Source organism: Aphis gossypii, chromosome 3 (assembly GCF_020184175.1).
Source record: "Aphis gossypii isolate Hap1 chromosome 3, ASM2018417v2, whole genome shotgun sequence".
NCBI lineage: Eukaryota > Metazoa > Arthropoda > Insecta > Hemiptera > Aphididae > Aphis > Aphis gossypii.
In genome coordinates, this window is record NC_065532.1 from 52,225,237 (window position 1) to 52,246,651 (window position 21,415).

The following is a 21,415-nucleotide window of genomic DNA, read 5'->3' on the forward strand; positions in this document are numbered from 1 at the left end:
GGTGATACACATTCACTTTTGAATTTTAGAATGTTTTTTTTTATCATAATATATTATTATACTATACACAATGTATGGGGAGAAATTTAAAGCCTTACAAAATCAACTTACACAAAGCACCTGACTACCGGGGTAATTGTGGGGGAGGGGAAATTATTCAACGATATCAAACTCGTGTCATCCGGTCCGAGGTAAAAGAACTGTGTTCAACGAAATCTTAAGACTGATTATTGTACGGTAACTACATCTTTTTGCACTTGATTGTGTATTTTTTTTACCATTTGAGTGATTATCAATTTCTGTACACCTATACACGTTTTCTAATCCAGTCGTGACATTTCGACGCATATTCTATCATTTGCGGTACGCCCACGTCAGCACGAGACGTACATCGTATTGTGGATCAGTGACAACATTTTAAAACATAAACACTGTACTCGCGCGTATGGGTTTTGTATACATTAAATCTTTTATAATATATATCCGTTTATTTTATGTGAAATAAATGAATAAACATTTATCGTTGACTGCGTACCGATTCTACGCGAGGTTATTGACAAAGCATTTTAAAAATAATTCAATTCTTATACATTTGACGTATACCGCCGTTGAAATTGTTAATATTGTTGGATCAACTGCGTGACAACTTCACTTAGAATCGAATGTCATCCCTAACGGCCCAAAAGGACGGAAACGTTGCAGGGGTCTCGCTATTCAAACACGTACTCTTGTTCTGCTCAAATGTGTTTACCTAAGGAAGGGTAACCTAATATTAGTCGGCAACAAAATAGTCTTTAATGTCATTTATTTAATGGGTTTTGAATATATATACTTTTTTAGTTTAAGAGCAGATACTGTGACCTCGGAACATTCGAAACGACACCGCCATATTTAGTCTGGGATACACTACCACCGATATTAGGACATATGATTAGTATTGTCATTTTCATTTTAAGAAAACAAAATATAATGAATGAAACTCTCATTTATCCTTGGCTATTATAACAAAATGCGTGGTCTTTTGATATACAGTATTAAGATATACTATTTTAACACCCATGTACTGTGTCTATAATATGTTGATTTATTTCGGAAAATGTATGTTCTACAGACTACGTTTATCGTACTATGCAGTTAGATAATTTCGATATCTAACGGTTCAAACACCTGATGTCAATAGAGTATAATTCAATTTAAGAACCTGAGCTTAAATAAATTAACATTCTTATTTCTAAAGTGAATAATAAAACTATAGCCTATGACGTTATTTCGTTTCATGGGCGTGTTTAAATTAATTACACTGTGTCACTATTATTTGTATACGGCATTAATAAATTCAAATACCTTCTGTTTCTTATTCATTTATGTATAATTTCGAAACCAAAATTGTATCCCAAATTTCATTTCGAGATTACTTATACTTGGTTTATATTTACATTAGTATAAATCTTACAATGTAGGAGGTCAAAAGATCATTGTGTGGCCCACGTTTTTGTTGTTGTTATTTTTCAGTTTTATGTGTATATATTCCAGGCTATTGTTAGAAATGTTTGAATATGTTTGTCTTCTCCGCATAAGATAGCTATTTTGATTTCCATTCTGGAGAATCACACAATACATATATTATTTGTGCAGAGTTCATTGTAACGAAAAATCATAAATAATACAATCATCATTATATGATGTAGGTTGCTAAAATAATTATTTCGTACGATGTTTTTTTGTTTTGTTTTCGAGATTTGTTCGAGGCGTTCCAATATTAATTCAATATTTTTTAATGTGTTTATCTTCTATAGATATTCGCCTCCAGCTTAACGAACATCTACGATGTCTAGACAGTCGAGTGGAAGCACAAGTATCCTTAGTATCCGAACTTCAAGATTACTTCAGAAGACGGGCCGAAGTGGAAATGGACTACAGCAAAAGCCTGGATAAATTAGCTAAAAGTTTACAACTTCGCCACAAAGAGCAAAAACAAAAGTAAGGAAATATATAAAAATAATTATAAATTTATATAGACATAATAAATATAAGACAATTATAAAAATATTAATACAATCGTCAAAAATATTTTTCTTTATAAACATTGAAGATTCTCCTATATTTATTATCTGACAAACATAATTATTTTACTTTATGGGAGTATAGTTGGTACTAATAAAACATTGAATATTTATTAAAATATTTAAAAATCCTTTAAAAGTATTCAAAATTATTTTTGACTTCAAATAAATGCTAACCCAATATATATATATGTATATATTTGTAAATAATATTCAAATAATTCAATATTACACGTTGTCTATATGTCTATATACTCGTACATACCATCACATTTTACTATTACAAGATTATACATGACCACATATTTGAAACCACTATTAGATATAATTATTATAGGTACCTTATGATATAAGTATTAAAAAACATATTTTATACCTACAAAATTATTTAAATAATGTTTCTTAAATACTTAACAATATTTTAAGTGAATTATTTACAAACTACAAATTTACAATAAAAATAGGTTAAAGATAATATTTAAATATGCAAATATTTTTATATACTTCTAATTTAATTATATAGCAGTATTTTATAGAAAATGAATGATAATTTAAAAATTACCTATTGATTCTAACTTTTCTTTTAATTTAATTACTTGAAAAATAAACAAAATATACATTTTAAAATAAAAATATTGTACGATCACGAATGTTAAATTATACTATTATACTCTCTATTGTAGTATAATTTCTCAGGATGTTTCAAATTAAACAATTATAATTATTAAATTTCACTTGCTACTTTTTGCGTTCTACCGTGTACATCCTCTCACCGCATTGAAAATTATAACTTAAACGTAAAAAATAATTTAATACGTGAACCTACTGTAAAATATATGAGATAGTGTTAGTATGTTTAAAAATTATTGTATAGTTTGGAATTAGTATTACTAACTACACACGTCAATAACAAAACACATTTACTTAGGTGTGTGTTTGTGTATATCCTGCATGTTTTAACGTTAGCAGGAAGGAATGTAAATTAGTTTGTCTCATATTCGTATTGAAAAAAAATTACATGTATATAATATCGTTAACCTCGTGTGTGCTTAGGAGAGAACAGTGGTCGTTGTTTACTAGCTACTCGTGTTGGCAGCAACTGGTGTTGCAAACGAAAAATCTCAGTAAAGATCACGGAGCGCTCAGTGAACTTTATTCCACTCATCTAGTCAGCAGATTGTCTCAGGTCACTGAAGATGTACAAAGGATATATAAAAGAGTCAGTATAGAAAATCAATAAAATATTATGATTGTCATATCAACTAATTATCTATTTATTTAACCATTAGTGTCGGGAGATTTGTTACGAAATCCACGAGGAAATATTACGGGTTCTCCACGAGCTGCATACCACCATGAAAACATATCAGTCGTATCAGACCGAAGCCAAACAGGCAGAAGCGAAGCTTAAGGTGGCTGAAAATCAAAGACTGAAAATCGAACAGGCAGTTCCTAAAGAAAAACTAGATAAGTCGAAAAAAGTTAGACTTATCGGGAAAGAAGTTCAAAAAGTAATATATTTTTATTTATTTGTATTTTTAATTGTATTTTAAACTCCGTACTATTGATTTATATTTTAGAGAAAAAACAAATACTTTGATGCTAAACTAAAAGCATTGAAAGCACGCAACGAGTACATTCTGTGTCTGGAAGCAACCAATAGTACAGTACACAAATACTTTGTCGATGACTTATCCGATCTAATGGATTGCATGGATTTTGGATTTCACCACTGCGTGACGAAAGCTTTAAAGATGCAGACATCGGCGGAAGAAGGCCGTATTCATTCCATGCAAGCTGGCCTAGACGCTACTAACCTTATTGTCTCAGCTATGGATTCTGGTGTGGATAAACAACGCTTTTTAGAATTTAACCATACCGCGTTTATGATACCTAAGAAATTTGAATTTCAAGGACAAAAGGATGAGGTAGTTATTTTATATTTTAAAATTTTGCTATTATTTTACTTATAACATTATTATTGTCACTTATTTAGTATGCGGAACCAGAATTGCAAAAATTACTCTGTGCTGATATGGAAACAAGGTTGGAACAGCTGAATCAAAGAGTGACGAGCCTGCACACCGAGTCCGACGAGGTGTGGAAAACACTGGCTACTGCCGAAAAAACTCTTTTGGAGATGCTTACTGCGAACGATTACGATTGTAGCAATTATTTCGGCGAAAAGGCAATTCCAACTAGTAAACCACCAGAAACCATTAGTATTAAGTTGCGAGCAGACAAACACGAGACTGAAGAATTTTATCTAACCGTGAGTATAATGACATAACACTACTAAAAAATTTAAATATTCAACATTTTATTCCAATAACTTACATACATATATGTATTATGTATAAAATAAATGGGAAATAATATATAAGTATACATGTATTATAAATATATACACTAGTACACATTTTATATTTATTTTCCGTCAGACATCTTTAAATAATAAATTATCATTACATTTATTTTTAATGCTGCACACATGCGTGATATTTTTTACATTTTGCCTTTGTTCTTTGTTGCAGAAACTACGAGATTATCTCATGAGAACGAGTCGAATCGTACGTCTAGATGCCAAACAACAGCACATAAACGAAACGTTAACATCCATATGTTGCAAGCGTCCCCAAAATGGCAACGTCGATTCGACGCCTGCTAAACTGACGCCCCAGCGTCCGTTACACAAACCGATTGTCCGTAGGAAAAGGATTGGAAGGTTGCAGATGAACGGTCAACCAAAATTGTTCGGTGGATCTTTGGAAGAGTATTTGGATGCAACAAATCAAGAGATACCACTGGTTATTAAAAGCTGTATTCGAGTGATAAACTTATACGGTACGATAAGTTATTATATTCATCATGGTTTTCATTGCTAATCTGATATTTTTCCTATAGGACTTCACCATCAAGGAATCTTTAGGGTATCTGGCTCGCAAGTGGAAATTAACAATTTTAAAGACGCGTTCGAAAGGGGCGAAGATCCGCTTGCCGATATGACAGACGCTTCCGACATAAACTCCGTCGCTGGAGTGTTAAAATTATACTTACGTGAATTGCGAGAACCTCTATTCCCAATTATCTATTTTGACCAATTTATGGAACTCGCCCGTAAGCATTGATTTTTTTTAATTTTATTTTTTAATACGCAAAAATAATTTTTGTTTAAGAATTTAAAAAATAATTTTATGAAAAATATATAGTTTGAAATAGTTTTCAAACGTATTAATCTAATAAATACGTTATTTTCATAAATTAAACTATTCATTTCTTATGCGTAAAAACGTAAAACATATAGTGTACTAAAGTTATATTTAGGTGTATTGACTTGGTATATTGTTTGATATAGGTAATTTACTTATCCACATTTTTATGAAATTAATTTTTGAAACTATATTATATTTAATATATAAATAAATATATAATATAACATATATATATATATATATATTATATACATAAATGTATATGGTTAGGGTTAAATGTAAGCTTAAATAAATAGTTTAACTATGTTTAAATCAGGATAATGTTTTACGTTTTATTTAATTAAACATGCGTAGGATAAATAATAAATGTGTTTAACGGTAGCTTGATTTTACTATACCATGCGTGGGATGATTGTTGACATAACATCATCGAACGTATTTTTACAGTAATTACATAAATAATTATTAATTATAAAATTACAATTTTAACAATGGGGCAATTTAAATTTATATCCTAGTACTACTCTGTAAAATTATTTCTGTTACTTTATTTTTATGTTTCATATACAATATACATTGTAATTGAGCTACCCGTTTAACTCATAATAAATAAATTATTATAATTTGTATGAAAAATATTATGGTTCAAGATTAGTTTTAAAGTTGTTTTCATGTATGCCACACAATTAGCTTATTGTTAAGCGTTATATAGTTAATAGTTATTTTGTGTCAATAGTTATTTTTTATAATATGTAAGTCTTAATATTTTTTTAGAACTCGAGTCACGTCATAAATTTGTGTTGAAGATTAAAGAACTCGTTCAAAGCTTCCCAAATCAAGTGGTTGTTATGTTGAGATATTTGTTTGCGTTCCTAAACCAGTAAGCTTATTCAAGTTTATACGTACGGTTGTAGTTGTAAAGGTGGTAATTGATTAAATATTTGCGTTTTATTTTAGTTTGTCCGAGTTCAGCGACGAAAACATGATGGATGTTTACAATCTGGCTATTTGCTTTGGTCCGACATTAGTGCCGGTTCCCGAAGAAAAAGACCAAGTTCAATACCAGAATCTGGTCAACGATCTCATAAAAAATATTATTTTATTCCACGAAGACATATTTCCGTCGTTGTCGGAAATTGGGGGGCTTGTGTACGAAAAGTACATATCCCGCGAACCTGACGACGTGGACGTGGGCGATTCACCTTCTGACCATGCCCAAGAGGACATCGACTCTGAGGTTTACCCATCAGAAGATGGTATGTAGCGGTTTAGGTATAAAACTCATTGTTAGTCGAAGGAAACAATTGAAAAAAAAAAAAACAAAGCACAACAAAAACGTGTCTTATTGATTCCAACGGAGCGAAACCGAATATAATGAGATCAAATAACATTCTATAAAATATAAAAACTGACGAAGCATAGCGATTTGGTGTTGGACTTGACGTAAATGATTTAAAAATATGAGTCACGACTTGTGGTGGTATTGCATTATAAATTTAATTGGGTAACATCGTTAGTAAGTCAAGTCATTCAAATCACGTTGGTACTTGGTAATCACTTGAAATGTACATTGTATTAGATAAAAGTCCTTTTTCGTGTTTATGACTAATTTAAGATTATGATTTATTATTGATATTCTAAGTATAATTACTGATGAGGCGAGACGTTTAAGTATTATCATTCATTTATCATGTTTTCTTTATATATTTTGTTTACTTTTAAAAAAAATATTGTTTATAGGTATTATCAATCGTTAAATACTTCATAAATTATAATGTTAATTTTATATTTTTATCAGAGTACAAAATGTACTCAATTAAAATTTTTTTTTTTAAGTTTTGAAACAATTAATTTACTGTATATGTATAATAGTAGGTAGATGTTATATCATTTATACACTTTATTTAGAATTTTTCTATTATACAATTTGAAATTCAGTTTCTAAGCTCAAATTCTAACAATTTTATTACAAGGTAACAAGGTCAATTATATTTGGTACTCGTTTTAATGATGTATTATTATAAATGGATTACCGTAAAACACCATAATACCCTTAAATTTAGGAATTCAATTTATTTTTCTAAAGAAATATTCCCTACATACAAATACTTTTTCTTATTATAGTTAATTTTTTTTTTTTTTTTTGGCAAATCATATTAATTTATTAATTAAAATAATATTTTTAATGATCATTCATATTATAATACATTTATTTTAAAAATGATTGATTATTAATTATGATTTCAAATATTATCAAAGTTTAAATTTGTCTATGCTCATTGATCTCTTTACTCATCATAGTTATCCATTCAACAATTTTTATCAACTATAATAGCTATTTATCTTTGTTCTCAAATCAAGATAAATATAATATAATGCATTAAGTGTTGTTCAAAATTATAATTCTATTTAAGATAACCAAAATGGAACAAATGTTCAAGTCAAATGTTTAGTCTCTTTAATATCCTGACTATATTTTATTTTTTACTTACTATACTTGATTAAGAATGATATTCAATACTATTTAAACAATTGAAATAATTTATTAGTAGGTACGTCGAAGTTAAGGGTTGAATATTTTTATATTAATTCTCTTTACTTAGTAAAATTGTATTTTATTTTTGTACGAAAAACACAGCTTGTATGAAGTATTAGTATTATAATGGGGATAATTAAAGTGGTTACCTTAATTTTTAAGTTAGTCGTGAATCACTTAAAATTCAGGATCATTGCTGTTAGGTAATCTCTGATTAAACTGTTTGATTCGTTTTTATAATAACTAATCCAGTTTGTCTACCTGCAGTCACACACGCTACGGCCCAGAACGAATATAGAACAATAGTACATAATCATTAAACATAAATAATCAAATATTTCGTATATGTATAAGCGCCACAGATAAATGTGCCATTCATCAAACTATATCTGGCAAACTCATATATTAAAAAAGTATTTACATTGTAAAAAAATACATATTTTTTATTATAAATATCACTTAATTAAAACCGCATTTTTTTTTGTGCTAGCGTGAAGGCCGTAAACTCATAAATAAATAATATATCGAATTTCCTATAGGATTGTTTTTTTCTAAAAAGAGCATTAACTCATTATATATTTGTTATATTGTGTATGTATATCGCTATTATTCAAAACGTATTTATTTCAATTTTAGAATGCGAAAGTCTCGAAGCTATAGCACAGCATGATTTCGTCGCTCGTTCAGAACGGGAATTAAGTTTCAAGAAGGGTGAAACCATTGCTCTTCATACACAAGTTTCTGGAGATTGGTGGCGCGGTTGTGTCAACGGTCGAGAAGGTCTTATACCTGACAAATATATACTTCTTAAGATCAGGTAAACGTCTTAATTCAACAATAATGGCATTTAATAATATAAATATTTAAATAAGTTGGGTATTATGGGAATAAAGATTTACCGTATAAAACTATTGTTAGTCTAAATAATAATATTTGATTTGTATATTTATCTCATTCTGATTATATAACTTCACATTTCATCTGTGAATACAAGTAATTATATTCATTGAATCTTTTTGAAATAAGAAATTATATTATACTCGTATCACTATTATGTATTGACCAGACAAAGTCCTTGACATCGTATTTTATGTTTATGAAAACTTGGGATTTTTTTGTTTTCTCGTAGGGACGAAGAACGTGAGAAACCCGTGGCCGAACCTTGTGCCAAGTCCATCACGTCTTCGGACGATTCGACCAGACGACGGACGTCCAGCTCTAACGATTCGGTGCTATCCGAGTCCGCTGCTTCCGGTTACTCATCGCCGCCGTTGGCCGACGTGCCGTGGCCACCGAACTCTGCGGGCTCCGGAACCTCCGCGGGCAGAAACTCAGCGTCGTCTTCGCCACACCGCCGGGCTGTGCCCGACGCTCCCACTCACGAGGTACTTGAGACCACGGTCTGAGTCGAATGCATTTTACGTTTTGTTCTGCCGGTTTTTTCAATATTTTTTTTTTATTATTATTATTCTTACTCTACTTACAGAGTTATCGTAGTTTGAAAAGGTTTTATTCTTTTAAATTTAATTATAATTTTTTATTATTATTATTATTATTTTTTTTTTAATCGTAAACTAGTTTTTTCGAAATTCTCGTCTTCCGCATCCTGTGTATTTTTCGTGTAGTTAATAATTATATTAATATAATATTAACGTAGACTTCGTGTGCATACCGTACATATAAATTTTAACTTTATGTACCTATAATATTGTGTGAAACAACGATAATATATTGTATACGTAGATGTCTTGTTTTGTTTACGCATACCTATCTACAAATTATTTCGATTGTCTTGCGTGTGCGTGTGTGTGTGTGTGTTTTACTACCAAAATCCCAACCGGGAATGTTGTTATTATTTTTTATCACCTATACGTACTTACTTTTGTATTGTTTAGCGTTGATTTTATTTTTTATAATAAGCATGGAATCAGTTTTCAAACTTTTATTTGCGATTTGATTACTTGTTCTCAAACTATTTTCATCCTACAACGCTTGCTCACGAGCTTTGCATTTTCTGTGAGGCTTCTCGCTCACTCTTGCTAGTCCGCTTTTAGAATCCGAAAATAAATAAGTCTACTGCAGTTCGTTGTCTGAAAAGCAAATACTTATTGTGTACAATTATTATACGTACTATTCATCTAAACGATACATTTTACCAACGCAAATATTACTGTATTATTATTATTATTATTATTATTATTATTATTTATTATTATTATTATTACCTAGTAGTTTTAATTTATTTTTACCAATAGATTTTTTATATATATATTTATACAATTAATATGATTTCAACAGTGTTATATATTTGATTACGATATGAATGTAATGTAATCGTAGAATATTATCTCAGTATATAGTCACATGAGTAAATCGTGTTTCAACATGTTAATGTTTCGTGGACTTTTTAGGTTTATATATACAAATATTTTTTTATTATAATTGTTTTACGCAACACATTTTGTAAATCGCGTGTAAAATTTTACGAAAAATATATATTTTAGAATACACATAGGTGGTATATATAAATACATACATTTATATTATTTGTAAACATATTTTTTTTATTACTATTAAACGATATGTCTGTATTTTATAATAAATATGTCAGTTCCTTATTGTTCACTATAATTATAGGTAGTGCTTATGATTTGATCGGCGCTCGACGGTTGCATTTTGTTTGAACGTGCAAATTCTGACACACGGTAATGTCATGTGTCATGTATGTGCACGGGTAAATGAACTAGAAAAGTGCATCCGAGTGCACGATGTAAAGAGAAATAATATCGAACGTTGACCGCAAATATTACTCGGACCATACACCTGAGTGCCGATCGAAAAGAACGATAAAACCGCAATCTCAATTTATAACGTATTTACTCGTACTTGGGATTAATCGTGATCCACGTGATGCAGTCGTTTGGTAAAAATCGTGTTTGATGCATTTACTTTCGCGTGTAATATCTTTTGACGAAAGATATGTAACCGCGATAAATACAAACAACACGATGATGTATGTGGTTGTTAAAAAAAAAAAAATAACAATAATAATAAGAAGAACAAGAAGATGAAATGACCCTATTATATAACATAGACGTTGGTTCGAAACAGAGAAGTAAAAATGGGCTGAAAAACTCGAATTTACGATGGATAAATCGTAATAATCTGGTCGAAAAAATGTCTGAAACGACATTTGATTATTCTTGCAAGAATCGAATACACTCAGTGTATAGGTATAGCAGAAATAAAACATAAACAATTTAACAGAAATGCACAATTGAAGAATAGAGTTAAAAACGGACGTCTCACTAGTTGCAGTTCCGAAATGTCATTCTTAAATGTACAATACTTGTTTTGGGAACTCGCAGTTACATATACAGTGAAAATATGACTAAATATACAAGGCGATTCACCAAGTATGATCATCCACATTTTTAAATTTGTGAAATTTATTTGTGAATGAATTTATTCAAAATCTTTTTTATTTTATTTTTTTTTTGAGTATCTTCCGCGTGTAGACTATATATTCAATTATTTAGATTTTTTACAGAATTAAATTAACTTGGATCGTTATTTTTTTTCAAAGGAGAACCGACTTTTTTTAATATATATTGTTAAACAGAAGATTTGAATATTTTAGATTTCTAAATCAAAATTCTAAAAATTGGTCCTTTCTATAAAGTTATTAAAATGTATGTATTTTAATCTATAGATATTCGTAATAATTATAGTATTGATAATAGACTTAAAAAACTATATAAAATAGAATATTTAATAGTATTCTAATAACTAGTTTAGTATTTTATAATAATAAATAAAATATTAATGTTTTAATAATATTATGGCTGGATAAATATTATATCAAAATTACTATTGACTACCATACGCGATATTCTTGCTAAAAATAATTATTTTCGGTTTATTCTAATTTATATTGATTTTAAATACTATAATTTTTTTTTTTTAGTGCCTATACTAATTATCTAATTATTTAAATATTTCGAAAATTACTCGTATTTTTTTTTTAATTATCTTTTCATTTAGGATGGTTCTCATTTGAATAAAGCAAGTTTGTACTAAGTTTGTGACATGCTATCTCTAAATAATATAAAATGATCTTAGTATTTAAAAACATGTTTTCTTTACAAATACTTAATTTTACTATTTTAAATTTAGTTATTGAATAACCTAATTACTAAAGTAAAAACAGAGATGAATATTTAGTGATGAATCAATCCTTACAATATACACACTGCAGTTGCATACATTAGAAACTGTTCGCAATCTTCTTGATGATTTATGCATTATGTTGTCAAAAGTTTCTTTTGTTGCAATATCTCTCGGGAATCTGAAACATTCCAATCACATGCTAAATAATAAACATAAGGTCACGACGAACGGTGGTAGTGGTGTCAGGCTGTCAATTTGCAACTGCAACCAGGGCGCTTAAACTCTGATTAGGATTGAATGTACTGCAACACACAATTAGCACTATTATACGAGACTTAACCCGGTTACTTATTATCACATATTATATGTATCCTATATTGTGAATTTACTAAGATCGACTCTATTTTGTCGTGTAAAACGTATTTCAGAGTATCGAATACCTCTAGCCAGAATAGGAATAGCACTATAGAACCACTCGATTATCGACATTCGACATAATATGTTTTCTAATTGTATTTATGTTTTTATCATCCTATTCTCCCAAATGCGCTCACCTGAGACGTCTTAATGTGTTTTGGGAAATGTTGAGACATTATTATGCTCCTAAATGGAGTTTCCGTTATTTCACAGTGACCTTTGAAAAGAGAAGCGTCTCGCGATCGAAATTTAAAACAAAAAAAGTTGTTTTATTTTTAGAAACAAGTGAGCCCGCAAGATTGAAATTATTACAGCTACCATTCAAATGAGTACAGAGCTACAGGAATAATCTTCACTAAGCCACCGTCCGCACCCATTCAACGACAGCGTGAAGTAAATTGATTACCGTTATATTGTTACCGCGCCGCCGCACAGTCGATCTTAATTCCGGAAATGATTTACAAGGTTTCTATCACCATCACGAAGCCAAAAGATTTAACTTCAGGATCGAGTAACAATGCGCCGTTTAATCACTACCCACGAATAATGTAATACAATGATACAGTGTGTATAGGCGCGTTCATCCGTCCCATATGTATTATACTTACCGTAGATACGTTCGACAAAATATTAATAATAATCTTTCGTAAGATGGTATCAATATTTTACACACTCGTTGCACGAAACATCTGCTCTTGCACGACTACAGTATTGTCTGTAAACTTATGCGATTTGTTTGCGTGCCTATTATATATTATATTTACTTGTCGAGTCCCTTTGTAACGTAGTTGAGCTCGGCCGGAGGCGTTTTATCGAGTACCGATATACTTTTTTGTATTGCCTTTCGTTTTTTCTAGAATACCGTAAAATAGTGCGAGTATATTATAGTATATACAGGATGGTTAACCTCTCTTCCTTTTTCATTAATACTTCTGTTATTCAAAATCTATTTTATGGAACTTGTAAATTTACTTACAGACTATATTTTTAAATACTTAAGATTTTAGCACCATTTAAGGAGTGTCTTAAGATAATATAAACTTCTGTTTTGTTTTTTTTTTTTTTAAAGAGATAGTATTGTTTGATTAATTTACATATTTAAATATTGTGGTTGATAAATTATATTAATTTATACTTGTTGTCTGAGTATTATCTTGTGAGAACTAAATAATTATTAAATGTAAATACATATATTTCAATTTTAAGTATAGCTATAAACGGGCACTATGGCTAATAATTAACAGAAATATTAGCATGTATAAAGTTAAAAAAAAGAAAGAAAAACTGTTCTTTACAATATGGATTTAGATACATTAAATTTTCAAAAAAAAAAAAAATGATCTGCTGAATAATTTCAACTAAAATTTGTGGTTTTTATTTGAAAAATGGAAGTTTAAATATCACTATCACTACCTCCTTTTAAATGATACAATCACAAGCATTCCAAAATAAACTCTTTAAATAAGTAATATAATGAAAAATTCCAAAAATCAGATCTTGAATAACTATAGTATTAAAGAAAAAAGAAATTTGAGCATAATTTTATGTTACACAAAACAAGTGGTATAATATGGTACGCTTTACTGTTAGGCGCTTATTGTCGCTGAGAATTGTTTCTGCTGTATTTCGTCGGAAAATGAAAGTTTTCAAACATAACTGTACACCCGTGGCACGAGATACAGTTTGCAATTTATTATTATCCTATATTTATCGTAACCAGTAAGACGTGACTATTTTAAGTTAAATTTTCACATAATTTTGCATGTTTTGCTTTTTTAGATGTTTACTTAAGTTTGTCTGAATTGTATGCACCTACACGCTAATATAATATAATACATTTAAAAAAAATCATACACTACGTTATAGCTGTAATGTGATTTCAAATTCCCATTGTACCATTTAATTGTTTATGGATAATTAATTATTATCGTTCTAATTTTTCTTGTGTTTAGAAATATGTGTGTCGTGCGATTTTCATACAAACGTTCAATTTAATGTTTTCAGTAAAATTACAAAACAAAATAAGTTTTGATTATTGTTTTGTTTAAACGTTATAATATTTTACTTACAATATGTCCCTGTGCTATAATAACAAATTGTAAATTTATGATAAGTATTAATACGTTTCTTAACTATTTAAATCAATTGTATAAACATATAAACGTAAAATAGTTTTCTATACACTTTGTTGCGCCACATTTGAAATTCTAAACACATTTACATAGACCTAGCTATAGCCACTGTGAATGGTAGTTGTTATTATGTAAACCATATTAATGTCCGGTGGAATGATACTGGTTGAACGGTATTTGTGAATGCGTTTATTAGTGTTTTGTTTTTTCAATTTAATTTATATTATTCATTATTATTATTATTATCGCACAGCCTAATAGTAGATGGCAGGATAATATAGAGTATATAGTAGTAGCAGTTGGCTTAACGGGCTTGGTCCTTGTTATTATTATTAATATTACAATAAATTGTGTAGCGTTGTCGTGATGACTTAAACACTAACAGGTGTGGGCGGGCGTGTGCGTGTGACGTTTTACAGATGGGCAGCACCGACAGCTTGGACTCGGGAAAGGACTCGGCAGTGGACGAACAGTCGCCGCTTCACGACGGAATCACGAGGGCGGCCGCGTGCAGACAGCCATCGTCGTTCGCGGATGGCCGGCGGAGACGCGGCGACAAGACCTATTCGACGTCATCGCCGCCACCGGTAGCTGCTCGCGAACACCACAACCGATCAAAGTCGGCGGACTGCAGTGGTGGCGGTGACGACGACGGTTCGCGGGCCAAGACTCACGCCAAGAGCCTGAGTATGGGCGACGACTCGTTCGACCACAAGATCCAGCTGTGGCGGAAGCGGGCTGACTCGCAGGGGTCTATCGACCGGAAGCCGCTTCCCGCTGTCCGAAACCAGCTCCAACAACACCACTGCACCGCCGACATGAATAAGGTGCCCGGCGGCGCTCCGGACCTGGTCATGGACCTTCCGGCCAGGACTTCCGGTGGGGGTGGTGGTGGCGCGTCGGCTCCACAGGAAGCGAGCGCCGCGGCGGTCGCGACCCAAGAACCCGACAGCCCAGACATGGGCACAGCCGCCGAGCGGTTTGCCAAGCAGAACCAGTGCACGTTGAAGAAGTATAGCAAACCGGTGCCCGCGGTGCCTCATCTGGCCAACGGCGACAAACCCGAACTGCCACCCAAGTCGACCAAGCCACCGCTCAAGGCCAAACCACAGATATTCAAAAAACCCGTCTTCCTCGCGACCGGAAAGTCGGCTAATGATGGACCGGCGCCACCACACGCTTAGCATCGTGTCTACCTACAACTTACTTCTGGTGGCGCGAATTCCGGGTTTCCGGTTTTCGAGCGTAAAACGTTTAACGTCTCATCTGGATCACGACAACCGACAACGGACAAAGATAATAATTATAAAATCTATACTTAATCATTTATTATTATTTTTTTTTTTGCATACCGTTAATTAAGTAAAAGTATCCTGCTCTCTATAGTGACTGTTCCCTGGGATCCTCTTTAGATGTTACGCAATTGACACTCGTCAAGCACACCCTATGCTATATAGTATTATAGTATATGTTATATGTTATCCAATCGAATCCGTTAGTCAAACATATTATATGGATATAGCGATTGTCTTTTAAGTATCTTCCCTATAAATCGCCACTATTGACGATTGATCGTTTTTTATATATCCTGCAATATGACGTCATTATATACCTATACGCATAATGATATAATATTATTATCTTCTATAAACGGAGCCATTCCTTTTTCAAACCATTCTTTTTAAAATATAATATTATATATAAATATTTAAATTATTATATATTCATTTGAACATTATTTTTTATTGATAAATATGAAAAATATATATATATAATACACATACTATGATATTATTATAGATAATCATTACAAGTCTATGTGTGAATTCAACTATGCCGTTCGTGTGCGTGTGTGTTTCCTACGTCCCAGAGTGTTTACGAAAGCATACAAATAATCATATTTATTAAATCGAACCTGATCTCAAATTATATTATAACGAAGTATACACCAATAATTATTATTCGAAGTTACTACTATATAGATTCTGCGGACGGAGTTTTTATGCGACAACGCGAAGGCCTAATATTTTTTTCGATTTACGCTCAAATCGCGTTTGAATACTAAATATATGTGTATGTAAAAGTAATTTACTAGCGCCCGTTTAGTTTGTCCGGACATTTTTCTATCGAGGTCATGTTGAATAGCACTCAATCTGAAATGCTATCGTCGAGACCTGCCACGGACGTCTGAATTCCGAGAGGATCGCACCGCGCCGCTCCCACGTGGACAATAAAAACGTAATGAATTGTCGAGCTCATTGAATTGCGTCGAGACTGAAAATATTTTCGTGCTTTTACCCTTTTTGCAAGTGGAACGAGACTGATTGTATAGTATTTTATGAAGAGATCATGATAATATATAGGATTTGTAGATTTTGTTTTGTACGTGGAATTCAAGGGGGAAAAATGTAAGACAAACATTATATTTAAGTAATTTCCAAATTGGTTCCTGTGTCAAATTTAATGTTCCGTTCCGTTTTTAACTGATCTGTAATATGATATAATATTATTTACTCATTGTAAGGTAAACTCTCACCAGGACACCAACAACATTACACTGAAATAATAATGTGATTATTGTTTTAGGCGCAGATACTAAGGGAGGGCCATATTTTATAAGAATTAGAAAAATAACTTCCCTTAATCAAAAAATCGTATAAGAAGTAATTTACCATTATGAGATTATTTCGTTTTCTTATCCATTATTAACATATTACCTATATATTAATTAGTAGCTATATAATATTATACACATTCCCTTCTGATTGGCCCTCCTTCAATTTTCAAACCTGGTTCCGAGCCAGAATTTATTTCCTTTTCGAAATTTTACAATTCGTATTTATTTGAAGTATATTATATACCTATATATATATTTGATGTAATATAAAATAATATGTTATCTAAGCGTACTTCCCGAAAAGATTTTGCGTACTTGCATCAAAATCGTATTATTATTATTATTTATTTATTATTATTTTTTGACATTGTTGTAATATTATTTTTATTATTATAATTATATTTTATGTTGCCATACTTTGGACGAGTAAATTATGTTAACGTGTATGTAACGACTAGTAATCGCCAACATATTGGCCAACTAAAATGTATTTTCCATTTTGATATTGTTTTAAAACCGTTATTTTATACATGAATTCATTATTTTATGTCGACAGGGTGATACCATAACATACTCGTCCTCCGCCAAAATTTGCGATTAACGTAATATTGTTCTACCCATATAAGTATTTTTTTAAACATTTATTATTGATATATTGTGTTACGATCCGCGTATAAAATTCTAAAATAAAGAAAAAATATTTATTTTTTACGCTAAAAAAAAAAAAAAACGTTTGATATTGCTTAAACAGATTCCCCACAAACATACATTATATTATATTAAATAGATATACCCGCGTGACGTTTTGTCGAAATATTATAACTATTTTCGTTCCTATATTTTAATAATAATATGTATAACATAGATAGTTCAATGCCAATTTGGTTGCCAAACGTTCCCTTATTTTTGTACGCGCTCCCGATGTATGTCTCGTGTACGCGAAATGTCTTGTTTTTGTTTATATAAAATATGTACGATATATCCTAGTACTCCATCTCATTCTCTATACAATAACTGTCATTATACATCTGTCTATTATCTGTCTCTCTCTCTCTCTATCTCCGTACATGTTTAATGTATTTAATAAATAACATTATAATATATTAATAAGCGTGTGCATTTGTGCCCCCAGCGTGTTTGTGTATATATTATTACGTATTATCTTTGTCATCGGGAAATAAGTATTAATTATGTAACGATTTGTCGTATATAACCCGAAAATGCAGTTAAGTCGAATTGTCGTATTAACGAGCAGCGTTTATATGGATTGCGTACTTCCGAACATGCAGTTAACTAGCTGAATGCGTCAGTCTTGCGTTTAGGATGTTTCCAATTATTATTCACACTGACCCTAATATTTATCGATATTACGCGCAATTCATCCTCTATTGAGGATAGTAGATTTTCATCGAAATTATAGCCATAAGTGTAGTTATTTTTTTTTTTCAAATTTTAATATTTTGTTTTATCAATAAATATTTGATTAACTAATAAAATCATTATTGCTGTACTAAAATAGTTTTGAAAAAAAAAATATATTTTTATAGTTATTATGTATTTTATAAGTACATTTAAAAATGAACAATATTTCATCAATTTTTCAATAATATTTTTTCTTGCTTGATTTTCGATAAACATTTTAGCGATCAAACGGTACGCTTTCTTTCCCCACGGACCTAGTTAGAGTAGAAAACTCGTCGGCAAATTGTATTATTTTACGAAAGAAAAACAAGAAAATATTTATGTTCATGCGAAGGATGATAATTAATCGCGTTGAAAACTTTTCCGATTTGACGTAACACAGGATTTATTGGTGTATATGACCAAAAACGGTAGCTCCATTGAAGGTCATGTATTTCCTGTCTTTTTTTCTCTGATTAAAAATGTCTGTCCACGCATTTTACGTATTCTTACCGGGCCCTTCTATTATATTATGCTATTCTACATATTCTGTATGCGTTCTTTTTATTTTTTTTTTTAGTCAAAATCCATTACGTCATTTTTACGTTATTATTCAACTTTCACACATACAATACCCTTCGTGTAAATAAATAACGTACAACGCCGTTGCGCACAAAAATTCCTACTATTATTATTATTATTATTATTATTATTTTATACCGTCGTCGTACTACTACAGTCAACGACGCCGGCACGTGCGATGCACGTCCTTCCGCCGGTCGTCTTTTAATAATAATAACGTTGAGCGTAGTCACTGAATTCGAGGGCGCTTTTAACTCTTTTCACACTAAGCGAATACAAAAAGTAAAAAACGTATTTTTATTTTTATTATTATTATTATTATTATAAATGCACGTCGTTATTCCAAAAGTAGGGGTCTAGGCGTGCTCGCGTGTGTACGATGACAACGATATTTTAGTGTGTAGTATCGTGGACTACGTTATAATATGTAAACTATAATACCGCAGGGTGGCACACAAATAATACATATTACTCTACTAATTCATAATATTTCATGTATGTAATAATATTTAACTGTACGATATTATGATAACAAACTTAAAGAAAATATTATGATTTCAAAATAAAACTCATTATTATACAATATTATACTATTATCATCACGTGCTGTTGTATTTATTTATTTTAGTTGCTGTGGCATTGGTGAAACTGTACAGTAAGCACTCGTTTAATGTCGAGTCATTACTGCGTTGTGGGATTTTTAAATTGTATGTTCGGTATAGTATTGCACTTCACCTCAATATATGTATAAAAAATATCACGATTGACGTAGCCGTCGGTATCATACGTCTTGGTATGAAAAATATTTTTAAAAATAACGATTGCGAGTTCGATTACGTCAATTTGGCGGTCGGCATTGGTTTCAAATCGGACAATGAAAAAAAAAAAAAATCCTTCTTCGTGCGCTTGGCGTGCAGGATCACCGCAGAACGGCAAGCAGGACGATATTATAGAGGGGGCTATGATAATGTACAATATTGTTTTGATTTATTAAATTGTATAGCTCGAGAAAGTCGAACCGTCTTGGCTGAGGGGTGTGAGTGGTACATGCGCGTACGGTATAATAATATATATATAGAGAGTTTTGAAGATGATGAATCGTGTGCGCGCAGTGGGCACGACTACACTAAGAACGGCTACGGCGGCAGCGGTGGCGGACAAAAACCCACGAAACTTTGACACCTTAAGACCGAAACCCGGAAGACGTTCCGACGTGGGGTCGACCGGCGGGATGCGAGTAAGTATACAGCGGCAATAAAACACGACTACGCCAATAATTAATTATATATTTCGTATTATGTTATATAAATATTAGTATATAACTTCGGTGAACGGGAGTTTGACGGACAGATTATAAGCGCTGGAAAACAACTGGTCGCGGTGATATTATGGTCGCTCGAGCAACCAGCTGCGTCGTTTCTCGTCGGATTTACAAATAATAATAGTAATAATAATAATTATTTTTTATAAACAACTGCGAATGAATGTGTGACACCACCACCACATTCTTACATAACAGAAATAGGGTGGGCCCCCGCGAGCCTATTTTTTATCTGGCCCGTGCTACATTTTCAAATTACATCATACAATTTTAAAGTTTATCGTCTATACTTCTATAGTATATAAGATACTGTACAGTCAATAGTGTATTAGTTTATTTATAAATTACGTTGTTCGTATAATATCTTATCCATACAATCATAATTGTTATTTAAATGTCTACTTGTCTTATGTATATACGTATAGCTTTTATTGCTTTTAACCATAGCTATTTGTACTTACTTATTTATATTTAATTATATCGGTTTCTTCGCATCATTCGTGTCGTACTGTCGTTGAATTAATTATTTTCGTGTTTTGTAGTGCTTAAAAATGTCCCTAAAAAAACGTAAAATTGATTATGAAAATAGAACTTTTAGCATTTCGTAGGAAACTGACTATTTATTTATTATTAACAAAAAAAAATTAAAAATCCCAATTTTTAGTTTGTTTAAGCATTATTGCTGAGTCAAATTAATATAATTTAAAAAGACATTATATTATGACAAATAATTTTTCCAAGTATGAAAAATAAATTGATGATGCAAATAAGAGTGTTGAATTGATCTTAACTGTTGAATTCGAAAGACGATTCGAAAAAGTTGAACTTATGCACCCTCAAATAAATTTGCTTAATAATAATCCAATGGCCAATCCTATGTATTTATAGTAGGTAAATAATTTATTATTACTCCTCTAAAATGTAATAATTAGTATTTAAAAGACATAACTATTGATCATAAATT

The 21,415-nt window shown here is 31.2% G+C and overlaps 1 protein-coding gene across 3 annotated transcripts in view; it reads left to right on the forward strand.

Annotated features, from left to right (window-relative positions):
• LOC114119257 (SLIT-ROBO Rho GTPase-activating protein 1-like) overlaps positions 1 to 19,732 on the forward strand; it is a 45,072-nt gene extending 25,340 nt beyond the window's left edge. For all 3 annotated transcript variants that reach the window (XM_027980762.2, XM_027980763.2, XM_027980764.2), the window contains exons 2-13: positions 1,797 to 1,980; positions 3,117 to 3,282; positions 3,353 to 3,574; positions 3,644 to 3,991; positions 4,060 to 4,335; positions 4,598 to 4,907; positions 4,968 to 5,180; positions 6,050 to 6,155; positions 6,233 to 6,531; positions 8,448 to 8,628; positions 8,941 to 9,196; positions 14,950 to 19,732. In XM_027980762.2, the coding sequence (XP_027836563.2) occupies positions 1,797 to 1,980; positions 3,117 to 3,282; positions 3,353 to 3,574; positions 3,644 to 3,991; positions 4,060 to 4,335; positions 4,598 to 4,907; positions 4,968 to 5,180; positions 6,050 to 6,155; positions 6,233 to 6,531; positions 8,448 to 8,628; positions 8,941 to 9,196; positions 14,950 to 15,714 (3,326 nt within the window). In that variant the 3' untranslated portion in view covers positions 15,715 to 19,732. The remainder of the gene's footprint in view (positions 1 to 1,796; positions 1,981 to 3,116; positions 3,283 to 3,352; positions 3,575 to 3,643; positions 3,992 to 4,059; positions 4,336 to 4,597; positions 4,908 to 4,967; positions 5,181 to 6,049; positions 6,156 to 6,232; positions 6,532 to 8,447; positions 8,629 to 8,940; positions 9,197 to 14,949) is intronic.
• The last annotated feature ends 1,683 nt before the right edge of the window (positions 19,733 to 21,415 follow it).